Here is a 22,242-nt window from a genome sequence, read left to right on the forward strand (position 1 = left end):
GCTATTTGAAGACCCGAATTGAGATTGAGGACCTAATAATGGGTGATTTGTGAGTTTAGGGATAGGTGTGACACACTAACAAATTTAAGGATCTAAATGGTTGATTTGCAAGTTTGGGGACTGTGATGACACATCCGATGAAGTTTGAGAATCTAAATCAGTGATTTGCGAGTTTAGGAACCAGAATGATAAAACCGAACAAGTTTGAGAACCACTGGTGGACTTTACTCTTTATGAATATGTTATGGGAATGACATCCGAACTTAGCATGACATGTAGGGCACGGTCCCACTTATTAACTCAGAATTATCGGTGATACTAGGAAATGATTTGTCTCATATTCACATGAGGCAGCAGCAGTCCTCGTAGTATTGCGGCATGATCTCTCCTCCTCCCCTGTATCCCTGATTCTTGCAAAAGTCGTAGCATTGAGGTCTGGTGAAGCTCAAAAACTGCCCGACAAAACTGAATTTTTTGAAGCCCATACTTGTCGTCCCCTGCAACTGCAGGACAAAACTGAATTTTTTTTAAGCTCAAAACTGAAATTATTTTGTGAATGCCATGATTCAAATATTTACTCATATACTAGGAAAGTAAATGTGGATCCATTTGTCAAACAAACGGAGTAATCATCATAGATGTTTTATTCTATTTTTGCAATCTAGTCAGTTCAGATGCACACATGGTTTTTTCGGACCAGACAAGATGAACAGTGCACACTGTTGATCTCAAATTCAGGATTCTAAATTTGAATTCAACTGCAAATTTCATGAAAAAAGGACGGTTGCGTGGACTTGATGTAGTTCCACAAAAGAGCTTATAGAGGGCCAACACTTGCATGGGCACTCAGAGCTATGGTTTTTCATGTTGTGGACGTCCTTTGAGTCCTTGTGACAACATCGCTGCTTGTGCCTGAGGCAGACATTCGGTCTGTGCGTTCACAGGGTGAGTGAGCGTCATCGTGTATTCTAAAAAAACTATAGTAACTGTGTTGTAAGAAAAATGTATTTCTATTTTTTATAGTTATTTTCTATAAATTCGTTTATTTGAACTAACACCCGAATTATTTATTGTTAAAATATTTTTTATGGTGCATTTAAAAACATAAATCTTATAATATTAAACCATATATATGAAATCTAAAAAAGTAATTGTTAAGACAGAAAAAAAGGAATTTAGGCAAAACTAAACAAAATGGCCTTTCTGAAACCGAGGAAGTACGTGGCAAGTATCACAATCGTGTGGGGATGCATACTGAACGTAAAACAAAAAAAAGGAAAGAAAACAAGCAGACAACTGGACCTGCTAGCTGGCGTAGTCCCGCAAGTTTTGTGAGCTCTATCTGCTGACACGACATGTACGTGCCCCTGTTCGCCTTCCCATCCATAACTTGGCACGCAGTTGGCACGGCTCTCCCTCTTTCTCTCTCTCTCTCTCTCTACACAACACAGGACAGATCGATCTCATCCCATGGCCGCTGTGAAAGCCCGGCCTGCATGACGACGACGACGCTAGCGAACAAATGGCCGAGTTTCCGGGTCACCGGCCGCTTGTCTCTCTGGGCCACAACCGTGCAAGTGCAACACGGGTACAAATACACGCCCCACACGCTCCCGCGTTCGGACAGCCTCCCGAAATCCGTAGTGACTTGGACACAACTTGTGCACTTGTGCGTGCGTGCAGCAAGTCCCAACACATCTCATCGTCTCTCTCATCCCTCTCTCTCTCTCTCATGGCTCCTACTGCTCATCAGGTACCTCTTGTTACCAGCATGCATGCATGCAAATGCGATGGAATGAATCACATCTACCATTCATCAACCATGGCCTTTCGTTTGACACCTCATGCATGCATGGCTGATGAGCCGCCGCGCGCGTTATCTTGTTCACCAGCAGGCGGCGCGGGAGGACCTGGAGAAGAGCCGCCGCAAGGCCAACACCAACGGCGGCGTCGGCAAGGCGCCGGCGGCGGCTGCGGTGCGGTGCCACCCGGCGCTAGCGGATCCGGAGCGCAAGGCGTCCATCAGGGGCGTGGTGGGCGAGCTGCTGGCGATGGCGGCGAGCGCCGGCAAGGGCAGCGGCGGCGGCAAGAGCCTCATCTCGCTCGGCGTCGGCGACGCATCCTCCCACGCCTGCTTCCGCCGCGGCGGGGAGTTCGCCGCCGAGGCCGTCGCGGACGCCGCCAGGTCTGGCGCCTTCGACTGCTACGCGCCGTCCTACGGCTTCCCCGCCACCCGCCGGTGAGTAGTAGTCTCCGTTCGATCGGTTTGTGTGGCTGTGGGCCTGTCCGCGCGTTCGTGCGTAATAATTCCGCCTTACATTTTATTTTCGCATGCATTGTTCCATTTTATTTTATTTTACTTCTGTTCATTTGGTGTGCTGTTTGGGCCCACTGAGTTTAAAAAGATAATCCTACTCACATGCATAACTAATTACTAATCCAAACGAGGGTTACTTCCATACTGTCATTTATTTTACCACATCTACGGGATAGAATTTCTAGAATGCCTTGTATATGTATTTCAGATGAGAGAGTACCTCAGTCCGGGAAAGATAGGATAGGAACGCGCTATGGTGTTCCATCTCTCTTTCCAAAAATATCAATGTGTAACAGTACCAGTCTACCACGTTACACTACGAGCTATTAATTTAGACAGACAGACATACTATGTGACAAACCATCGGCTGAACCGAAACTTTCAACGAAAAATACAGATGTATACGTTCAAAAAAATATATATAGATGTACACACACATTGCACACCACACCGTGAAACCAGCTGGCCATGCATCCCACGCACGTTCCCATTTTCAAAGCAAAAAAGTACAGCAACATATTATTCAACGGAAGCTGTGCTGTCCACGTGGGCACCGTGACCTCGAGCCACGTGGCTTCTCGGCATCTTGAACTTTCCCCTCACAAGCTGACCCAAGATCCCCCCACACACAAGAAGAAGTTTACATGGAGTAAAAAAAAAACACTGTCCACCGAATATGAACTCCGCATCGATCTGATATCTCTGTCTCACTTGCAAATTTACACTCTGCGTTTCAATTTCCATGATCGAGCTCGATTGTTTTTTTAACACACTGCAAGGCAGTCGTACAGTGACAGTTGCCAACCACGCTTTGTTAAATATAAATAAGGCAGCACGTGGCTGTGAAGCGACCTCTCCAAAAAAACAAAGAAAAAACTTTCGAAAAACAGAGCATAGTTCCGAGCAGTAGGGATCACTTTGTTTTCTCAACACTATTCCAGTTCCTGTACAGTCCCCACTTTTTTCTTCAGCTTTAGGGCAACCATAATATATATCGACTAAGTAGTGCATATACATGGTAATTAGTCCATAACTATTAATTTCATTTAGCCAACAAATAGTCTATAAAGAGAGTCCCGCTAGAGAGAAAAAAAAAAACCTTCCATTGTTCCAACCAACAAGAGATCGAGATGAGTAAGAAACAATAATATTTTTTATTACTTATTATGGGTACGCTATAATGACTGTCTTTTGCTACGTACTACTCTAGTGACACGTAAACGATATTTCAGCTAGCTCATAGGGTATGTTTTCTACGGACTCCTCTTATTGCTACATCGTGGGCAGATCTCACCTGACCATACAGCCAACCAAATATACACAGAGGGGCCGTTTGGTACGGCTCCTCGAGCAGCTTCAGAAGCACTTCGGTTGCTCCACCAGCCAAACGGGAGAAAGTGGATCCGCTACACGTCTGGAGCAGCCGCGGGAAACCGCTGAGAGGAGAGGAGAGAGAACTGGAGCCGGAAAAACAAGCTTCGCCCAGCTCCGGCCAGTTGCCGTGGGCCAGCGCCGGGCGATGGGCGGATTTGCCCTCATCGAGCCGTGCGGGCACGCGAGGCCGTCGGTGGCGGGCGGCGCGGGTCCGTTGGAGTGGCTGCCGGGCGTGCAAGCGACGGAATGGCTGGGAGGCGGGCTGCCAGGCTGACGCGGGCTGGGAGACGGTGCGGAAGTGCGGCACCGCTGGCGAAGACCGGAGGTTGAAGGAGATGCGGTGCCTACCCAGCCGCGTGAGCACATGAAAGAAATAAAGAACGAGAAAAGAAAAAAAAAAGAGTATTATGGACATTTCGTCCTTTTGGACTCGACTTCGAGGACAAGTTGTTTTGTCAAACGATAAAAAAAATGTTTCGGCTCTCCAACTGAATCTACTCTGCTACGAGTGAAACCACAATTGAAGCTGTTTTGGCCGAAACTAGAGCTCTACCAAACGGGCAAAAAATGTGCAAAATCTAATTTTTTCAAACATAAATAATTCTTTGTGCACATTCATATTTTCAAGACAAATTACCGAGCTTTGTCTTGGTGCCATCTCTGACTGACGCCACGGTTCTTCCGTGCTTGTGCCAACCAACAGCGCGGTCGCCGACCACCTGTCCGCCGGCGCGCGCCACCGCACCCACGAGAACGACGTGTTCATGACGGTGGGCGGCACGGGCGCCATCACCGCCATCACCACGGTGCTCGGCGGGGCTCCGCGGGCCAACATCCTCCTGCCGCGCCCGGGCTTCGCGCCATACGAGGCGGCCTGCGAGATCGCCGGCGCCGAGCCCCGGTTCTACGACCTGCTGCCGCGGCGTGGCTGGGAGGTCGACCTCGCCGGCGTGCGCGCGCTGGCTGACGCCGCCACGGCAGCCGTCGTTGTCATCAACCCCAACAATCCGTGCGGCGCAGTCTACTCTGCTCAGCACCTTCTACAGGTGAGGTGGTTATTCAACTGCAAAGTTCAGTCATTCAATGGTAGTTCATGAATAATCCGTATATATTTATAGGAATGTATGAAAATAAGCTTCTACTTCTACAAATACTAGAACAAATGCACCTCATGCTGGTGCATACGTGTCCATGTTTCAAAACTGCACACAGTTGATATATGATATCATGCTGACTGCAAACTGCGTTTCACTGAATCCTGCAGATTGCTGAAACTGCAAGAGATTTGGGGATTCCAATCATAGCAGATGAGGTATATGCACACATGGTTTTTGGTGGCAGCAAGTTCGTGCCGATGGCTTCCTTCGCGCACATTGCGCCAGTTATCAGCATCGGAGCTCTGTCGAAGAGATTCATGCTACCAGGATGGCGTCTTGGTTGGTTGGCCTTCTGTGATCCTAACGGTGCACTCAAGCATGTAAGGCACTTGACTCCTTACCATGTTTCCACATTTCCCTCTATATGCATTCAGATGTCAATTCATAATTTTGATCTTCAAAAGGTCAGGACTGCGACAGAGATGCTGCTGAATGTGACTTCCGGTCCTGCCTCCATAGTTCAGGTCAGATAGCAATTGCTGAAAATGGTTGTACATGTAAAAAATGGAATACATATTGATGCAGATGAAATCTGTTGACACATAGGCGGCAGTTCCGAAGATTCTTTCAGTTGAACATCATGAGTTCCACAGGAATGTTGTTTACCTGCTTGAGTCTGCAGCGGATGCTCTGTACAGAAGAGTGAACCAAATTGAAGCTCTGAAGTGCTACTCAAAGCCTGAGGGTTCAATGTTTATCATGGTTAGTCAGAGATACACAAGATTCAGTATTCAAAAGTTTGTTACTTCCCGATATAAAGTGTTGATATTCACAAAATCCTGCAGGTTGAGATGAACACTTCAATTCTATACGGTGTTGCCGATGACATGGACTTCGCACGTGAATTGATCAAAGAAGAATGTGTCCTGGTTCTACCTGGTATAGTTTCACTTGATTTGTTGCAGTATTATTTATCCAACCTTTAACAGGTGCATTGGTTTCTCTGGCTGCTGAAAATTGAATGATTGTAATAGGTTAACTTGTTATTCTAGTACAAGATTCTTCATACTGGCATGCTTAATCTACTTTAAATTGATCTGTAGTGGCAGTTTCAATATCTTTTTTTTTTGTTTCTCATTATTTTACAGGTTCTGTCATTGGGTTGAAGAACTGGGTTAGGATATTTTTTGGAGCACCTGTTAGTTTAATACTAGAAGCCTGTGACAGGATTGAGTTGTTCTGCCGGAGAAGGACGCTCAAGCAAAACAACTGAAAAATTGGCGATGTTCTGAGACCAGGAATTAGGGTTTTTGTTAGCCCAGTAACATATATATAGCTTGAATTTATTTTTCCAAGATATCTGATGCACAATCTGAGATTTATATATAGAATCTGAGAACAGACGCTTGCCTATAGTTGAATATAGGTTATACATAATTCAGATGTAACAGTGTACACATTTGTCACATCTTTACTCGCACCATTTACCTCACAGATGCATTAAGGTTATAGTCTTTTCAGTGATCAAACAACAAGGAAAAGAGCAAGCTAACATTAAGTTCATATACTGAAAGTTCTTATCTGTTCAATGCATCTCAATTTCAGACTTCACCAGAATAGCACAAGTTACAAATGTCAAATATCGTGGATACTCACTGGATGGTATAAAGATATATTGCTAGTTATGACATTTGGGCGAAGGATAAACCAATCATTTGTAACTTAACATTAACAGTCAATGTACTACAGCAGCCTGACAAGGACAAAAGCCATAGAATCTGTGAAAAACTGAGTTCTTTGAATTGTGCTAAAACTGACAACTACAATTTCCCAACTACTCTAAACTCTATGCAAAAGAAGTGAAAATAAAAATGGTTCTGCTTTAAGGAAATACAAAACTTCCATTAACAGCAGTAATATACTGCCAGTTTATATTATTACTGTGTTTTTCTATTCATGTGGCTCTTGTTGGTTTTTATCGTAGCTTCCACACCTTGCTTTGTTTTTCTTGAGTGGTTAGAAAAGGCTTTACCCAGCTAAAAAGCGAGAAGGCTCTATCTGTCTCAACGAAGAAAAATATTCTGTTTGTTTAATGTGCGACGGAACCACTTTAACCAAGCCAACAAGGACCTGTGCAGCAGCCAGCAGACATAACTCTAAGCTAGTAAGCTTACAATAAATGTTTTAGAATCTTCTAACTACATATCTTTATAATTTGTTTAAAACTACCCACATTGTGAATATCTGATGTTAAATCTCTGACTCCTTTCATAAGTCGGTCCTAAATGAGATTCGTGAACCAACCCAACTCTCTGCAACTATGCTATTACCTTCTACTAAGGCTAAAAACCAAGTGCCAAGTTTGACCAACAAGCATTTCTTTCCCAAAGGACTGATGAAAACAAAAATTGTCCGAACATAGCTTTATTTCATAGTATATAAGAAGCAGTTCACCATATACCAAGTATCATGATTCACGACTCATGAGTAAGAGCCAAGGTTATTTCGAGCAATACATACTCAAGCAAGCGAACAAAAAGCGAGCGAAAGAGCTAGCTGTTCACCGACTACGTGCGGCGTAGACGAAGGAAGCAGCTGCTACCACGGTTGTGGTAGCTGGACCCAGCCACGTCCAGACCACATTCTTCCCCCTGCGCTCTGCCTCGGCCACTGCGAGCTGCAGCTGCTCAAGCTCCCCGTTCAAGTCAATGATTTGTTCGTTCCTGCCCCTAACTTCTGCCTTCAGTGCCCCAATCTCATGTTCTTTGTCTCTGTTATAGGACTCAAGCTCCTGAATTTTAAACTTCAGCTCATTTGCTTCGGCTTTCTCCTGCTCAAGTTCTTTCAGAACCAAATTCTTCTCATCTTCGAGGAAGGAAGACTTCTCATCAAGATCATCGCAGCGAGCATGGAGCTCACCCATGGAACTGTGGAGCTTCTTCAGTTCATCCCTCAACTTTCCAGCCTCAGCATCTTTAGCATGTACCATGCCTAAAGCATCATCTTTCTCGGCCATAATCCTGTCCATGCTCCCTTTCAGTGTCTCCAATTCAGACTCCATCGTTTTCTTCTCAGCATTATGTGCCTCAGCAGCTGCTTCATTCGCCTTCACCAATTGATCAATCTCACTTTCGAGCCTAGCCACTTCAGCGACCACAGCATTTTTCTTCTGCTCCACCTCCGCAACCGTGGCTTGGAGCTTCTCCACCTCCTCCTTGGTAGAAGCCATCTCTGCCTGCATTTTGTCCATTTCCGACTCCAACTCAAGGTTCCTAGCATCTGCAGCCGAGAGCTTTGCTTCCAAAGAAGCCATCTTCGCCTCCAATTCTGCCTTCCTGGATTGCAGAGCCTCCAATTCCTTCAATTGATCCTGAAGCTTTGACTCCATCTCCTGCTTGTAAACCTCGTCTTCCTTCTTGAACTCGTTGAAGGTTGATTCCAGCACTGCCTTCTGGGACTGAACATCACGAGCTGACGCCGTCATAGCCTCCAATTGGCTCTCCAATTCGCTCCTCTCCGCGCGCAGGTCCGAGTTCTGGGACTCCAATCCCACTAGCGCAGCCCCCAGTACCGCCACCCGCTCCGCCGCCGCCGCCGCGTCATTCTCCTTCGCACGAAGCTGCTCCAAGAGCTGACCATTCTCCACGACCGCCGCCTGAAGCCACGCCGCAGCCTCGGCCCCGGCGCTGGCCTCGCGCGCCGCCTCCGCCTGGGCGCGCTCGAGCGAGTCCCGCGCCGCCGATAGGCGCTCCAGCAGCGCGGCGCGCTCCTCCTCCGCGGCCCTGAGCGGGGCCGAGACGGCCGCGAGCAGCACCGCGCGCTCCGCGTCCGCGAGCGCGGCGGCGTCGGCGTCGGCAGCGAGCTCGGCGAGCCGCGCCTCCAGCGCCGCCACCCGCTTCCGCTCCTCGGCGGCCGCGCTGACGAGGATGCCGTTGAGACGCTTCAGCGTCGCGGCGGCCTCCACGTCGCCGCTCTCCGGTGGCGAAGAGTCCCGCCTCGGCTCGTCCGGCTCCGCCGCCGCCGCCGCCGCAGCCGTCGCCTCCCCGTTGGCCGCCGCCGCCTCGCCGGCATCGGTTCCCTCCGCGGAAGCCGGCGGCGGTGCCTGAAGATGCTCCTCGCCGGGCACCTCCGAAGAAGGCATGGCGTAGTCGGCGTCGGCAGCGGGGGCCACGGCGGCTGCGCGCTTGGCCTTCCTGCTGCTCCTGCCCATGGCCGCCGGGGGACGTGTCCCCTCTAATAAGCTCCCCCACTACTAGGGTTCGGGCCCCCGTCGGCGCGACAAGGCTGCGACCTAAATAGCTCGGCGCGGGGTGGCCGACGCCTGGGTCCCGGCGGCGGGAGACCGAGCGGTCAGTGGCGCGACGGCGGGTGCGGGAGGCGGAGAGGGTGGCGCGACCGTTGGGAAGCGTGAATTCGAAACGGGCGGCCACGATGCGCTGGAGCTTATCGCGTCCCGGGGCCCACCCGCACGCGTGCCCATGCATGGTGGAGGGAGGGGATGCAAAAAGCGCTTCAGTGGATCGCGTGTGGACAGGCACACGTGTGGCGCTTTGTGCGTCTCCGATGCGCGCCACTGGGTGTGGGTGCTGGACAGGGATGAAAACGGATCGGATACGGACGGATATTACTGATATTATATTTGTTTTCATATTTTTGTCTGGATTCGGATTCGAATATGGATAGTGTCAACTATGTCGGATATGATACGATTGGATATCGACATCATAAATATACGATTTGAGTATTCGGATACGGATACGGTATCGGATATTGGATATCCGGACTCAGATACGGACAGATCTCAACCCCTCTAAACGGATTCGGTTTCGAATATGGTCGGAAAATATCCGTACCGTTTTCATCCCTGGTGCTGGACCAGCGAGTGGTTTGAGTGGAACGTTGCCACATTGGGTGGCAGTGGGTTTTGGTGATCAAAAGCGCAAGGGGTGATGGGGAACTTACATTGTTCTTTTTTTTTGGCATGTATTGCCGCTGCTACCTTGGCTTTACATCTCTGTGCCACAGCTGAAATTTGTTTGCCTCATGTATAGAAATAATATTACTTTATCTCAAGTTGACCCAAATGTTGTCTAGACCACATGTATATAAGATATAATATATACAACGAAAGGCTAATAATTATATCTATTACATGCTTGTGTGTTGTAACGGGAGAAAAAACTATCGAAACATTAATGAAAAACGACAATAAGAATGGTACATATCTATTTATGTTTCATCCTTTCTATTAAGTCTATATCAAATTGGAATACAATTGTTAATAGATTTTTTCCTCCCATTGTAAAGTACAATAATATTTAGATGTAAATATGTCATAATCTTAATTTTCATATTATCCAGTGCTGTTAGAGTTAAATATCGAGCCTTGTGACTTTATTTTCTTCGTGGGCCCATAAAAATATATAATTCTAATCTTTGATTAAAGTTGACAAGAAGTTAGTTACGACATGTCAAGGATTGGTTTGTCCATCGATGATTATGATGGAAGTCCTCTCTCAATTTTCCATATCGCAGCCCTTGTCGAGGATTGCATATATAAATTTATTTAGTTCATGACTAGATTAGTTGGTGCATTGGTCAATTAGTTTTTTTTTGGCTAAAAATAAGTTTTATTTCTATTCAAACAATAGCAATAATTTGGTGGTGAAAATCTCTCTTTCTTAGAGAAAGATCAATGGTTCAAAGACCTGCAATGTTGTATTTATTATAATTAGTTTCGAAAACGTGGACATGGAGAGGATGAGCAAAACAAAAAAAAAAGAGTGGAAACACCGTCACAGAGTGGAGAAAAGCAAAAAAACAAGAATGGAAATGCGGACATGGACACAGAAGAGGCGGCGTTCGGCTGGTCTGAAAATTTCAGACCAGCCGGCTGGTCCGGCTTATTCTCCTCACAATGCTACAGTGCATCTTTCAGCCGCTACAGTATTTCTCTCTCACAAAACCGGTCGCTACAGTGTTTTTGCTTCTTTTTTCCGACAAGCGAACGGGGCCAGAGCAGGCAAAAAAATGTGGGAGGGGGCACGTAGAAAAAAAATGGGACAAAAAAGCAGGATGGGGTAGGCAGAACAAAAAAAAAATGAGTGGAGGCAAGCAGAAGAAAAGAATGGAATAAATTTTTTGACCATTTAATATTAGGTATAGATTTGCTTACAAGATGTGAGATTGTGATGGGTCAATATATTTTATTGCACAAACCAAGTAGAAAAGTTAGAAGCGAGAAGATGATGGGCTTGCCCCCAATCAAAACAAACACCCTATTAATGATCTATTATATTAACACAACAGTGTTCAAATGAATTCTAAAAGGTTCACCGAGAGGACCTACAAATTACGAGATTAATCGGTCCACCATTAGAGTTTATGATGATCTAATAGATTGAATTTATCGAGAAAAATTATGTCATAAACAATGTACATTTAAATATTTTTCTTTGTTCCAATTCAACATAGTTCTCTCTTGGCCCAACAAATAAATAAATAAAACAAGGCAACGAGTCTGATTCTATCACGTCCTAACATGTTCTAAATTTTGTAAATCTCAATTCGATCAAGTCTGACACGATCAATTATGAACTCACGCATTATTCCTCTTACTTCTGGATTCTAAATAAAGACTTTTCCCTGTGTGTCATTATAAAAGATCGTAATCCCCTATGTGTCTCTGGAAAAATTCAGCGGTCTTCAGCGCCACTACTTCAACTTTTTCGTGTTCTCCATACCACTTCCGTCAGTTTGAGCTCTAACGCTGTCAAACTGCAGGTGTGAAAAGACGAAAATACCCTTAAGTCTAAATATGTTATTAATTTTTTTAAGCATCTTAACAACTTCAAATGAAAAAACTCAAAACTAGAAAGTTGTAGATTTCGTCGAGATCTATAATTTTCATATAAAATTTATTTTCATTTAATTTCGCAAAAAAAAATAATTTTTCTAAGATATATTAATCATAGGCGAGAGCCAAGGAGAAGACAAGTGGACGTGCAACAGCTGCACAAACAGGTTCTTGGACATTACTAGCTACCAGAACCAGCAATTAGCATCCTTACATCGAATTAATAATCCACGCCATGTTGCTGATTATCTAATAAACATACTTAAATCTTACGGTTAAAAAAAGTGAATTTAGTGTTTACTGCATACTTCAATGGTGATTTTACCCTCACTTTTTTAACCTTTGTGATTTTGCCCTCGCTGTTTGTGACAGAACCGCCTAATCTAATGTCTTCCAGGAGTGCTCGTCTTCCATTAGACACTAAGCACCCAAAGGAGAACACTAAATTACTCGGTCCCGTCGGACACACTCCAGGAGAGAACCCAAAAATTCACATTTTCCATCAGGATAACAAATGAGAGAATAAAGTTTACATCATTCTTCACCATTTCTTACACCACTTTTAATACAACATCAGAGTATGATATTTATTAGTATAACAGCGGAATGTAATCATATTATCAGAGTTATGAACAATTTAATTTAACAGCGGAATATAAACGTGTGATCAGAATTACAGCGAAAATAATTATCTAATCATGACATGATGAAGCATTGATTGTAAACTATGACAACAGATTATAAAGTTTTCATTTATAAAAAATATTTAATGAGAGTTACAAATAAAAACTACGATCGCAGTGTAAAAGAAATCCTCTCGGAGCCCACTAGGAGGAATCCACACACAAGAGTCAGCTTTAGCATCCGCCTGTCACCTGCAACAGAGAGAATAAAACTATGAGTACTTAATTGTACTCAGCAAGACTTACCCGACAGGAGGAAAGAAAAGACTGGACATGCAAGGCTATCTGGCTTGTGGGTTTATTGTATTTGCAGGGAGCATTACTAAGCGTGCGTCCTTATATTCGATTTTTATTAATAGCCACATTGGTTTATTAACTAACCATTCTATGTAAGCACCTGTGCTACTTTCAAGCAGGTGGTAAGCAATCTGATTTTCTTTCTCCATCTTCCATCTTTTATCTTTCGGTTCTTACTACGATGCTAAACCGCAGACAAGCCATACCGGATTTCTCGGTGATTCGCGAATCAATGCCCCCAGTAGATACCCCGAAAACACACGTCCCGCTTATACCCAAGGCACAAGCAGGACCAACCCATCACCCTCCTGTCCTAGGTGTCTAGGTCCCCATCCAAACTGGGACTCCAAACCCCCGCCCCTGAGTCCCGGACTCAGTGCGGTGCAAGGACCTCCTAACCCAAAAACTACTAAGATAGTCGGTCCGGAAAGAGTCGGATCCACGACAAGAGAGCAACAAGTCTTCCAAGCACCCATACCCAAGTATGTGCTCGGGATAATAAGTCTGTAACTTGTCTAGAGCCTTATGCAATGGCTGGTCCTTAACCGACACAAACAGGGAAAGTAGTATAACCAAGCCATGCCCCGTGTCCGCGACGACACAACCTCTTTCACCCACCAATACCCAAACCATATCCCTGCCCGGTCATCATATTTCCTTTCCACCATTTATATTTTTCAAGTGATAATAATACAGTAATATATTTCCTATCTCTCGCGAGTGACAGACAATCACTCGACTTCTACCGGAGTCCAGTAGCATAGCATGCTACACGATCCTGTCATACTAGTAAGACTCATAGGATAAAGATATATATATGCAAGTGGGTTTCATTCAACTCCTTAAAACTTAATGCACAAATATAATTTAAACTATAAAAAATAGGGGTTATGCATCGGGGCTTGCCTGGGAAAAGATATATATTAAAATGTTAGTATCTGCATCTTTAAATCATCCACCATCAACTGAATAGAAAGCATATTTCATCATCTCCCCACTACTAGAAATGTGCTAATCAATGACGATTCCCTCGTGACGATTACCAAATTCATCACAGAATGCTAGCATTCTATAACGAAATTTGCTGGTTCGTCATCAGTCACAAGTGACGGAGGTTTGGCAATAAGAATAATGACGAAAAGGAAAAGATCATCATACAATAACAAAAACTAAATCGTCATTGATTGTTTGGCTCTTGTTGCACCTCGAGGACATGGCGTCGTGGTCCCACTGTCAGGTCCCACTTCGAGGACGTGGCTATGCGGACCCACCTTCGGGTCCCAACCTCGATGACATGGAGATGCGGTCCCACCAGCTGGGCGTGCCGGTGAACACGTGGCGCCCGGGCCCATGGTTGAGGTCAACCAGCTGCCTGCCCCTCCCTTTATTTTTTTTTTGCAAAAAATTGCTCCTCCCTGAGTTCGAACCCGCGACCTCCCTGGTGAACAGGTAGGAGCCTTACCACTGGAACACACGCGCTTTTATGATTGTAAGATACATTTTTTTCCTTTTGTGCTGAGTAAATGTCGATGACATGGCGTGCGGTCCCACCAGCGGGACACGGCGGCGAACACGTGGTGCTGCTGGCCCACGGCCTAGCTCGACCAGTAGCATTCCCCTCCTTTTTATTTGCGCAAAAAAGGAGGCCGCAGCAGGGTTCGAACCTGGAACCTCACGGTTAACAGGAAGGTGTCTTACCACCGGAACGCACAGCCATTCATGTCTACAGCATACATGTTTTCCTTTTATCTAGTCATTATGTGATACTTTGTTTTTTTTATGGATTGGTTTAATGGGCCCGTACACATGCATCATGGCTGATCGCAAGGACGTCGTACCTGGCGGCCGATCGCGTATACGTCCCTGGCGGCCAATCGCGAGGGCGTCCGTGGTCCTATACCCAGCGTCGAGGCATCCCCGGCGACTTATCAGCGCCGTGCTGGCAAGCAGAGCGGCACCGGGCAGCGGCGGCGCGCTTAGGACACAACAGCAGCATCGGCGAGCAGCTGCAGATCGGCGCCGGGGCAGCGGCGGCGCGCGTGGGGCAGAGCAGCACCGTCGGCGAGCAGAGCTGCGCGTGGCGCGTGAGCAGAGGATCGCCAAGTACAAGGTTTGATTTGTATTCAATTTTTTTCTAAATATAAGCATGTCTTTGATATGTTTTAAATTTTGTTGAATTTATTACTGGAATTTAAGGATTGAGTACAAGGTTTATTGTACTGTCAAAACATATGGATAGAAGCTGGATTTTTGGGGCACCATTCACACCTGCATATGTGAAAGGAGTTGAAGAGTTCATGCAATTTGTTAGTGAAAGATACCCCAAAGACAGCCAGATACTTTGCCCGTGCAGTAGATGTCTAAATCAAAAAATGCAGTCTCAGCATGATGCAAGTGACCATATACACATTTATGGAATGTCAGCTACGTACACCAGGTGGATTCATCATGGGGAGTCGGCGGATACTGAAGTGGTTGAGAATTTGGAGCAGCAGGTCGAAGGAAGGGATCATGACTTTGGGATACATGTGGATGTGGCCGATGATGACTATGATGAGGATCACGGAGTACCAGAGATGATAGGAGAGCTGTATGCTGCGGCAGAGGCAGAGGGACAACAACCAATGTTTGCAAGAGTCCTTGAGGATGCGAAGAAGTCACTTAGCCCGGGATCTAGGCACTCAAAATTCTCTTTTCTGGTGAGGATGTTGTATATCAAGTCTCGTTATCGAATTGGGAATACAACATTTTCCGCGATGATCAAGTTGTTGTCAGAAGGATACCCTCAGAGTGAGTTGCCAAAATCATATGATGAGGCCAAGAAATATCTTAGAGAATTGGGTCTTGGCTGTGAAAACATCCATGTGTGCCCGAACAATTGTGTGTTGTTTCGGAAGAGGTATGCTAAAGACAATGTGTGTCCAGTATGCAAGGCATCTAGATGGCAAGATGAAATTAGGACCAAGAGGGTTCCACACAAGGTATTGAGGCATTTTCCACTTTTGCCAAGGTTGAAAAGAATTTTTGCTTCAAAGCGAACTTCTGAGGAAACACAATGGCACCAGAAAAAGAGGACGCCAGTCAACAATGTAATGAGCCATCCAGCTGATGGGGAAGCATGGAAGGATTTCGACAGGAGAGAAAAAACCTTTGCATCCGACCCGAGGAACCTGAGGCTTGCCTTAGCTACCGATGGATTCAATCCATTTGGCAACATGAGTACCCAGTACAGTATGTGGCCAGTGCTTCTGACACCCCTGAATCTCCCACCATGGGAATGCGTGAATCTAGCAAACTGCTTTATGGCATTACTCATCCCAGGTCCAAAGTCTCCAGGAAAGGATTTTGATGTGTTCCTTGAGCCCCTAATTGAAGACCTGATCGATCTATGGAAGGGTGTCCGCACCTTCGATGCATGTACTGGTAAGAAGTTTGACCTTCGCGCTGTCGTGCTGTGGTGTATACATGATTATCCAGCGCTGAGCACGTTATCAGGGTGAACAACAAAAGGTTATTATGCATGTATTCATTGCGACAAGGATCCATTGTCTCGGGCAATAAGGAATAAGATATGTTACATTGGACACCGTCGTTACCTTTTTCAGGGACATGCATGGCGGAGAAGCTTAGCTTTCGATGGTAAGCGTGAAAACAAAGATGAGCCAGGCAAGTTCACTTTGGAGGAGGTCCTAGAGGAGCTAGAGAAGGTGAAAGATGTCAGGCCAGGGAAGCATCCTGACATTACTGGGAATAAAAGGAAGCGCAATGAGGGTCCAAGGATTTATAGCCGCAAAGTTGGGTTGTGGAGATTGCCATACTGGCAACATCTAAAGCTTCCACATAATCTCGATATGATGCACATAGAGAAAAACATATGTGAAAACATTCTTGGCACATTACTCAATGTACAGGGCAAGACCAAGGACACAACCAATGCTAGGCTAGATTTGTATGATATGGGCATAAGACCTGAATTTCACTTGCAGCAGCATGGCAACTCAGTCATTGCTCCACCTGCTCCGTATGTCTTGGGGAAGGATCAGAAAATCGCGTTCTGCAAGTTTCTCAAAGGTATCAAGTTTCCTGATGGATATGCAGCTAACCTAGCAAGATACATAACTGCAGATGGTTCGAAGATCCAGGGAAAGCTGAAAACACATTCTTGCCACATACTCCTGCAAAGAATCATACCTGCTGGCCTAAGAGGACTGGTGAGGAAGGATGTATATGAAGCAGTTGCAGAGATCGGGACCTTCTTCAGGGAACTATGCAGTAGAAATCTATGGATTGATGTTGTGAAACGGCTGAAACAAGAAATTCCATTGATCCTATGCAAGCTTGAGAAAATCTTTCCACCTGCCTTCTTTGATGTCATGGTGCACTTGGCCATCCCCACTCCCTCATCACCCCTCGGCCATTCGTCCTCTTTTCCCCCTCATCCCCCCACCCCTCCCCCACCCACCCATTTCGCCAATCCCTAGCCGCACCGCCGGAACACAGCCACCGCCGCCGAGCTGCCTCGTCGCCCGCGAGCTGCGTCGTCACCGACATCCCCCTCTCCCTCGTCACCTCACCCCTCGGCCACTCGTCCTCTCTTCCTCCCTATTTCTCCAAACCCTAGCCGGACCGCTGGAACACAACCGTTGCCGCCGAGCAGCTCGGTCCCCCACGAGTTCCGTCGTCCCCGACATCCCCCTCTCTCTCATCGCCCCATGGACCTATCTCGCCCCTTCCACCTCTTTCTCGGCCCAACCTAACCCTAACCACCGCCGAATTGTGTGTCATCGCCGCACTGGATCTGCTTCCTCGTCGACTTGGGTTCACCGCACCGGGTCTTGTTCCCCTTTGACGACCACCGCCGACGAGCATCTGGTGGCAATGGTGGCAACAAGGGGTCAAGGTAGGAAGAGACCTGTAGAACAAGAACAAGGTAAGCGAGTCCTCTGTGCAATTACTAGTCTACATTCTTCAGCTTTTTATGAATGATTGTTCGATGTCTGTTACTGCTTTATTATTGTAGAATGTTTGTTGAATGATGTGCTGCCTGCTAGGCTATATCGCAAGTAATTAAAGATGTGCTTACTGTCAAAATACCAATGTCAGCTACATGTTATTGGAAGTAATCCCATGTTAGATTCTGGACTTCATTGATATGCTTATAAAATTAGCCGACATGCTTGTGTAGTTGTGTGTTTGTGCTGCTAGAAGTTGAGCTCAGGGTAGGACATATTGTACTGTTCCATAAGAAATTTACACCAACCAGTTCAATGGAGACAAAAGCTAGGCTTACATAGCTCTAATTTGTGATGGACTACCTTCCTTCTCACCTGCATATCTTTATCCTTGCATAGCTCTAATTTATTAGAGAATGCAATAGTTTTAACCAGTTATAGAACAGTTAACTACTAATGCTGCCAACTGGTATGAAGTCCATAAAGAAACGTTTTCTCCAAGTATTTCACTGAATAATAGGATCTAAGCTTCTGCTATTGATATTTGCTCATGAATCATTTGTCTATTAGCAGGTTCAGTTGATAAATCAACACATTTGATTATCCTTCTTTATTTATGGACTGTTCTTTGCATTATACTACAACAATTGTGGGAACTCATTTAGTCATATGCAGCTGCATAGGGTGGCCTTAGCACTAGACTTATTAAGCTTATTTCAGATTTATCTTGGCATTTATGTTTTAGGAAATCAAATTCTTAGCTATCACTAAAAATATATAATTGCATACTGGTTGCCCAACTATACTTGTGTAGGCATACTTGTTGCAGAGTTCCTGATAGGTATACTTGTGCAGGCATACCTGAACAGAATGATAGAATCAGTAGTTAGAGAGGCAATGTGCAGGCATACTTGTTTAATATTTGAGAGAAAATAAAAGATATTATGATCTATGCCCGCTGAATCATTTAGTAGATTAGAACAAACTTATTTCTTGCTGGTTAGTGTACTATCTCAGAAATATTAGCCATGAATTTGAATTAAGCACATCAACACATTGAGCCAATTTGTGTACATACTGAATGTTTCAGTTCACTTTGGTAGCTCTGAATTTTTTCTAGCCATATGCCTATACTGAATGTTTCATATTTCAGTTGCTGATCATTATCATTTATCAGCTCTTAGCTATTACCTTTTACTTGTTGCCTATAACCTACCACCTCTTATCCCTTAGCTCTTCCGCAAGCACTACTAGCTCCTACCTCTTCTCTATCTAGCATCTATTATTACTACTCCTTTTTATTCTCTAATAGACACAATCTGCTTGTTCTTTTAAGAACCTCAAAAAACTGAATATGAGAGAAGGCGGGATGAACAAGTGGTGGCGAATGAGAAGGCGTTTGAAGCGCTCGGAATCCTAACAATATCTAGTGAACTTAGTAATTCTTTTCCTCAATCTGCTACAAAGAAGGGGAAACCTCAGCAAACAAGAAAACAAGTAGTGAAGATTCGGATACATCGGAGTATCTCCTTGAAAATGATGATCAAGGAGATAGTGATGATGATGAAACTGAATCTGATGCGCAGCCACAACCCACTAAGGTGCTTCTTCTATCTTCAAATTACTAGATGGGGAATATTTGCATCACATTTGAATGTTTTTAATATGTTCTTTAATGTATGCCCTTGCTTTTTAGATACATATTCTTTCTTTCATACCTGTTCTTTAATATATGCTCTTGATTATTAATGCACATGACTTATTTTATTTTTTTCCACAGTCTCCTTCAGGGCCTAGACGGAAAGTCCTCGCTTCAAAGAAGAAGAAGACAGGTCCCAACATGGCGCCGGGAGTTAGGGTTAGTAAGAGAGTGAGGGCACCGGAAGGTTCACAGGTGCAACCCCCTAGGGCCCTATTAAGATCATCAAAAAGGCTTCAACTTTCAGCGAGAGATGGGCAGATTGAAGATGATCATACAGATGGTCATGATGAAATACCACAAAGGTCTTCTACAGGTGCACAGGAAGACAGTGGAGTTGGTGGTCAGGACATTACAGCTGCAGAGGAAGTCGGTGGAGCTGGTTTTCAAGACATGACACTTGCTGAAGACAATGTAGCTGGAGAGAAGGCACTGAAGGCAAGTTATTTTTTCTTTGTCATTGAAATAGGTCATCTTTTTTGCTGATTTCAATGAAACTAAAGCATTTAAATGCAAATTATATGTTGTAGCTCCTGCACAGAGAGCCCCAAGGAGACCCAGGCCACCCACCAAGGGAACACAGCTAGACAGGATGACAAAAGCTATGGGAAGGAGAATGCCCATAGCTGTTGCTGAAGGAAAAAGAAGGCCTCATGAACCTGTTCAAGCAGCCAAATTTGCATCTGAGGCTGGTGTCATCATTCGGGATAAGGTTCCTGTCCTACCTCATTGGAAATTATACAAGAACGACGATGAACATTACAACAATTTTGTGGGAAAGCTCTCTGTAAGTGCATTACTGTTTTTATGGTAAACTTGTATATCTGCTTAACCTGAATTGACTAACTAAATATGGAATTGTCAAATGACTAGGGGCGCTTGGCCATTAACACTAACGACAAGCCAATAGAGGATGCTTGCACCGATATGCTGCGCTCTGGGGTGCGACAAAGGCGTTATCGGCTCAAGAAGAAATACTTCAATGGTGTAAGTGCAAATGAGATTAGGACAACTTCTCTAGTTGAATGCATGACTGATGAACAGTGGAGGGAACTAGTTGCAAAGTGGTCTGATCCAAAGAACATGGTATGGGTATATTCTTTCTCAGTCAGTTTCCAGTGGATCTTATCATTTTTAACCTATGATCTCATCTCACTTGTCATTCTCCTTTAGGAAACAAGTGAAAAGAACAAGACTAATCGTGGTAAAGTCAAGTATCATCAGACTACCGGCTCTCGCAGCTATGTGGCACACTTGCATGCATATGTAAGTAACTGATTCTCGACATAGCACTAACTTTGTATCATAAGACTGACAAAACTTTGCTGTAATTGAATCTCTATGAAACAGAAGCATGGGAGGAACAATGCAGAGCCCAGCACAGCGCAAGATGAAGAACTTGATGTGGTGGAGGCCTTCGAGACATGCCATACCAGCTCCAAACATGGTCTAAGTGAACCAGCAAGAGAAGCATTGGTAAGTCCCGACATCTGTTTCGGTGCACCATTTTGTCCATTAATTGGATAGCATGTCCATTATTAAAATGCATCCTGTTTGGCGTATGTGTTCTACACTTTTGCTATGCTGTCCTGAAAGTCTGACATGGATACATTAAAATGATTTGTGATTGATTCAGGATTCTTTTTCTCTCAATTATATAGACTGTTGTGAAATTTATCTGCCTTCTCTTATTTACTGTGGTTGAGAAGATCAATAATAAATGGAAATCTGTTATTTGGGAGGTTGATATGTGAACCATTAAGTCCCCTGTAATTTTGCTCAAGTGCTGATGTTCACTGAATGAGAGAAAAAATACTAAGAACATGAAATTTCTGTCTCTTTGCCCCAACCATTGCTCATTAAAGTATAAATTGTTCCTTCTGTACATTGCTATATCTAATTAACTTGTTCCTTCATTATATGTATCTATCTTTCTACTCTGCCATCTTGGTTCAGTCTTTCTACAATATGCAAGTATCACTGTGCATATTATGTTGTCATCCGTTTAATGCTGACCTGAAACATGAACTGAATATGCAATTATCACTGTTTAATGCTGACCTGAAACATGAACTGAATATGCAATTATCACTGTGCATATCTATCTTTCTACTCTGCCTACCTGCTCACCTCAAATGCTGACCCCAAACATGAACTGAACATTTTAATTTACCTTACTTGACTGCAAATAAGATTCCATTTTGCTAATAATAAGCTGATAACAATCTGCAAATAAAATACATCTTGTGTGATATTTGCACCTCACTTTAATTCAATAAGTATGAACTAATGATGGCTCATTGTTGTTTCAGTCCAACATGGAAGCTTTGAGGGCAGCACCTATTGCTGAAGGAGAGACAGTAGTATCCAGTGTGCAGGTTGTGTCACAGGCGCTCTCCAAGAACAGCTCAAATAGTTTCCTGAAGAATGTTGGCATCAAACCAGTGGCATCCTCCAACTCAGCAGCATCAAAAGAAGAGCTTCGGGAACAACTAGCAGCTGAAGCTAAGGCTGCTGTACAAGATGAAATCGATGAGCTCAAGAAGAGAACTGAAGAAGCTGAGGAAAAGATGGAGAGGACACAAAGGGAGATGGAGGATATGAAGAAGCTGGCAGAGGCAAACCAAAAGGCAATGGAGGAGAACAATGCGCTGCTCAAGCGTATCTTCTCCCTGAATTCTTCGAGATGAACCGTTGCCGCTGGTCTGTGCTACCAAGGGCTCTGTGTTGCTGCTGCTAGTGCTTGGCAAGGGGTCTGTGTTGCTGGCTGATTTTGTTTAGTCTAAAACCTATGTTGCTGGTGCTTGGCAACTTTATATTATTAGTTGTGATAATGTGAACTGAGATCAATCTAGAACCTAGAATGTGATGTCAAGTTAGTTATATATGAACTGAGTTTATTAGTGTTGAGTCAGTTGTATGGTGACTGAATTGCTGGATCTATTAAGTTATGGAAGCATTTGGTCA

The 22,242-nt window shown here is 44.7% G+C and overlaps 3 protein-coding genes and 1 pseudogene across 4 annotated transcripts; 3 read left to right on the forward strand and 1 right to left on the reverse strand.

Annotated features, from left to right (window-relative positions):
- Positions 1-1,602: 1,602 nt before the first annotated feature.
- Positions 1,603-6,225, forward strand: LOC136484309 (nicotianamine aminotransferase 1-like). Of its 2 annotated transcripts, none has more exons than XM_066481553.1 (8): positions 1,603-1,753; positions 1,893-2,239; positions 4,395-4,737; positions 4,956-5,168; positions 5,253-5,312; positions 5,395-5,550; positions 5,634-5,727; positions 5,937-6,225. In XM_066481553.1, exons 1-8 carry the CDS (start codon positions 1,733-1,735, stop codon positions 6,059-6,061), a joined length of 1,359 nt encoding a protein of 452 aa, XP_066337650.1. In that variant the 5' UTR covers positions 1,603-1,732; the 3' UTR covers positions 6,062-6,225. The 2 variants fall into 2 exon arrangements, with proteins under 2 accessions (XP_066337650.1, XP_066337651.1); XM_066481554.1 differs by having other exon boundaries at positions 1,617-1,753; positions 1,896-2,239.
- A 971-nt stretch (positions 6,226-7,196) lies between these two features.
- LOC136484308 (uncharacterized) lies at positions 7,197-9,420 on the reverse strand. The gene has a single exon (XM_066481552.1). The coding sequence runs from the start codon at positions 8,996-8,998 to the stop codon at positions 7,349-7,351; it is 1,650 nt and encodes a 549-aa protein (XP_066337649.1). The 5' UTR covers positions 8,999-9,420; the 3' UTR covers positions 7,197-7,348.
- A 4,417-nt stretch (positions 9,421-13,837) lies between these two features.
- Positions 13,838-17,105, forward strand: LOC136481003 (uncharacterized). Its single transcript, XM_066478401.1, has 5 exons — positions 13,838-13,951; positions 14,529-14,727; positions 14,821-15,855; positions 15,946-16,070; positions 16,230-17,105. Exons 1-5 carry the CDS (start codon positions 13,838-13,840, stop codon positions 17,103-17,105), a joined length of 2,349 nt encoding a protein of 782 aa, XP_066334498.1.
- Positions 17,106-17,502: 397 nt separating this feature from the next.
- LOC136481004 (uncharacterized) lies at positions 17,503-21,965 on the forward strand (annotated as a pseudogene).
- The last annotated feature ends 277 nt before the right edge of the window (positions 21,966-22,242 follow it).

This window comes from Miscanthus floridulus, chromosome 9, assembly GCF_019320115.1.
Source record: "Miscanthus floridulus cultivar M001 chromosome 9, ASM1932011v1, whole genome shotgun sequence".
NCBI lineage: Eukaryota > Viridiplantae > Streptophyta > Magnoliopsida > Poales > Poaceae > Miscanthus > Miscanthus floridulus.

What these genes read in the sequence shown, in the direction of transcription:
- LOC136484308 (XM_066481552.1), bottom strand. Translation starts at nt 8,998, where the DNA reads ATGGGCAGGAGCAGCAGGAAGGCCAAGCGCGCAGCCGCCGTGGCCCCC.
- LOC136481003 (XM_066478401.1), top strand. Translation starts at nt 13,838, where the DNA reads ATGGCGTCGTGGTCCCACTGTCAGGTCCCACTTCGAGGACGTGGCTAT. An exon ending in CCCACCAGCTGGGCGTGCCG is followed by an intron (nt 13,952 to 14,528) that starts GTGAACACGTGG and finishes TCCTATACCCAG; the next exon opens with CGTCGAGGCATCCCCGGCGA. An exon ending in CAACATGAGTACCCAGTACA is followed by an intron (nt 15,856 to 15,945) that starts GTATGTGGCCAG and finishes TACTCATCCCAG; the next exon opens with GTCCAAAGTCTCCAGGAAAG.
- LOC136484309 (XM_066481553.1), top strand. Translation starts at nt 1,733, where the DNA reads ATGGCTCCTACTGCTCATCAG. An exon ending in GGCTTCCCCGCCACCCGCCG is followed by an intron (nt 2,240 to 4,394) that starts GTGAGTAGTAGT and finishes GCCAACCAACAG; the next exon opens with CGCGGTCGCCGACCACCTGT. An exon ending in GTCCTGCCTCCATAGTTCAG is followed by an intron (nt 5,313 to 5,394) that starts GTCAGATAGCAA and finishes GTTGACACATAG; the next exon opens with GCGGCAGTTCCGAAGATTCT.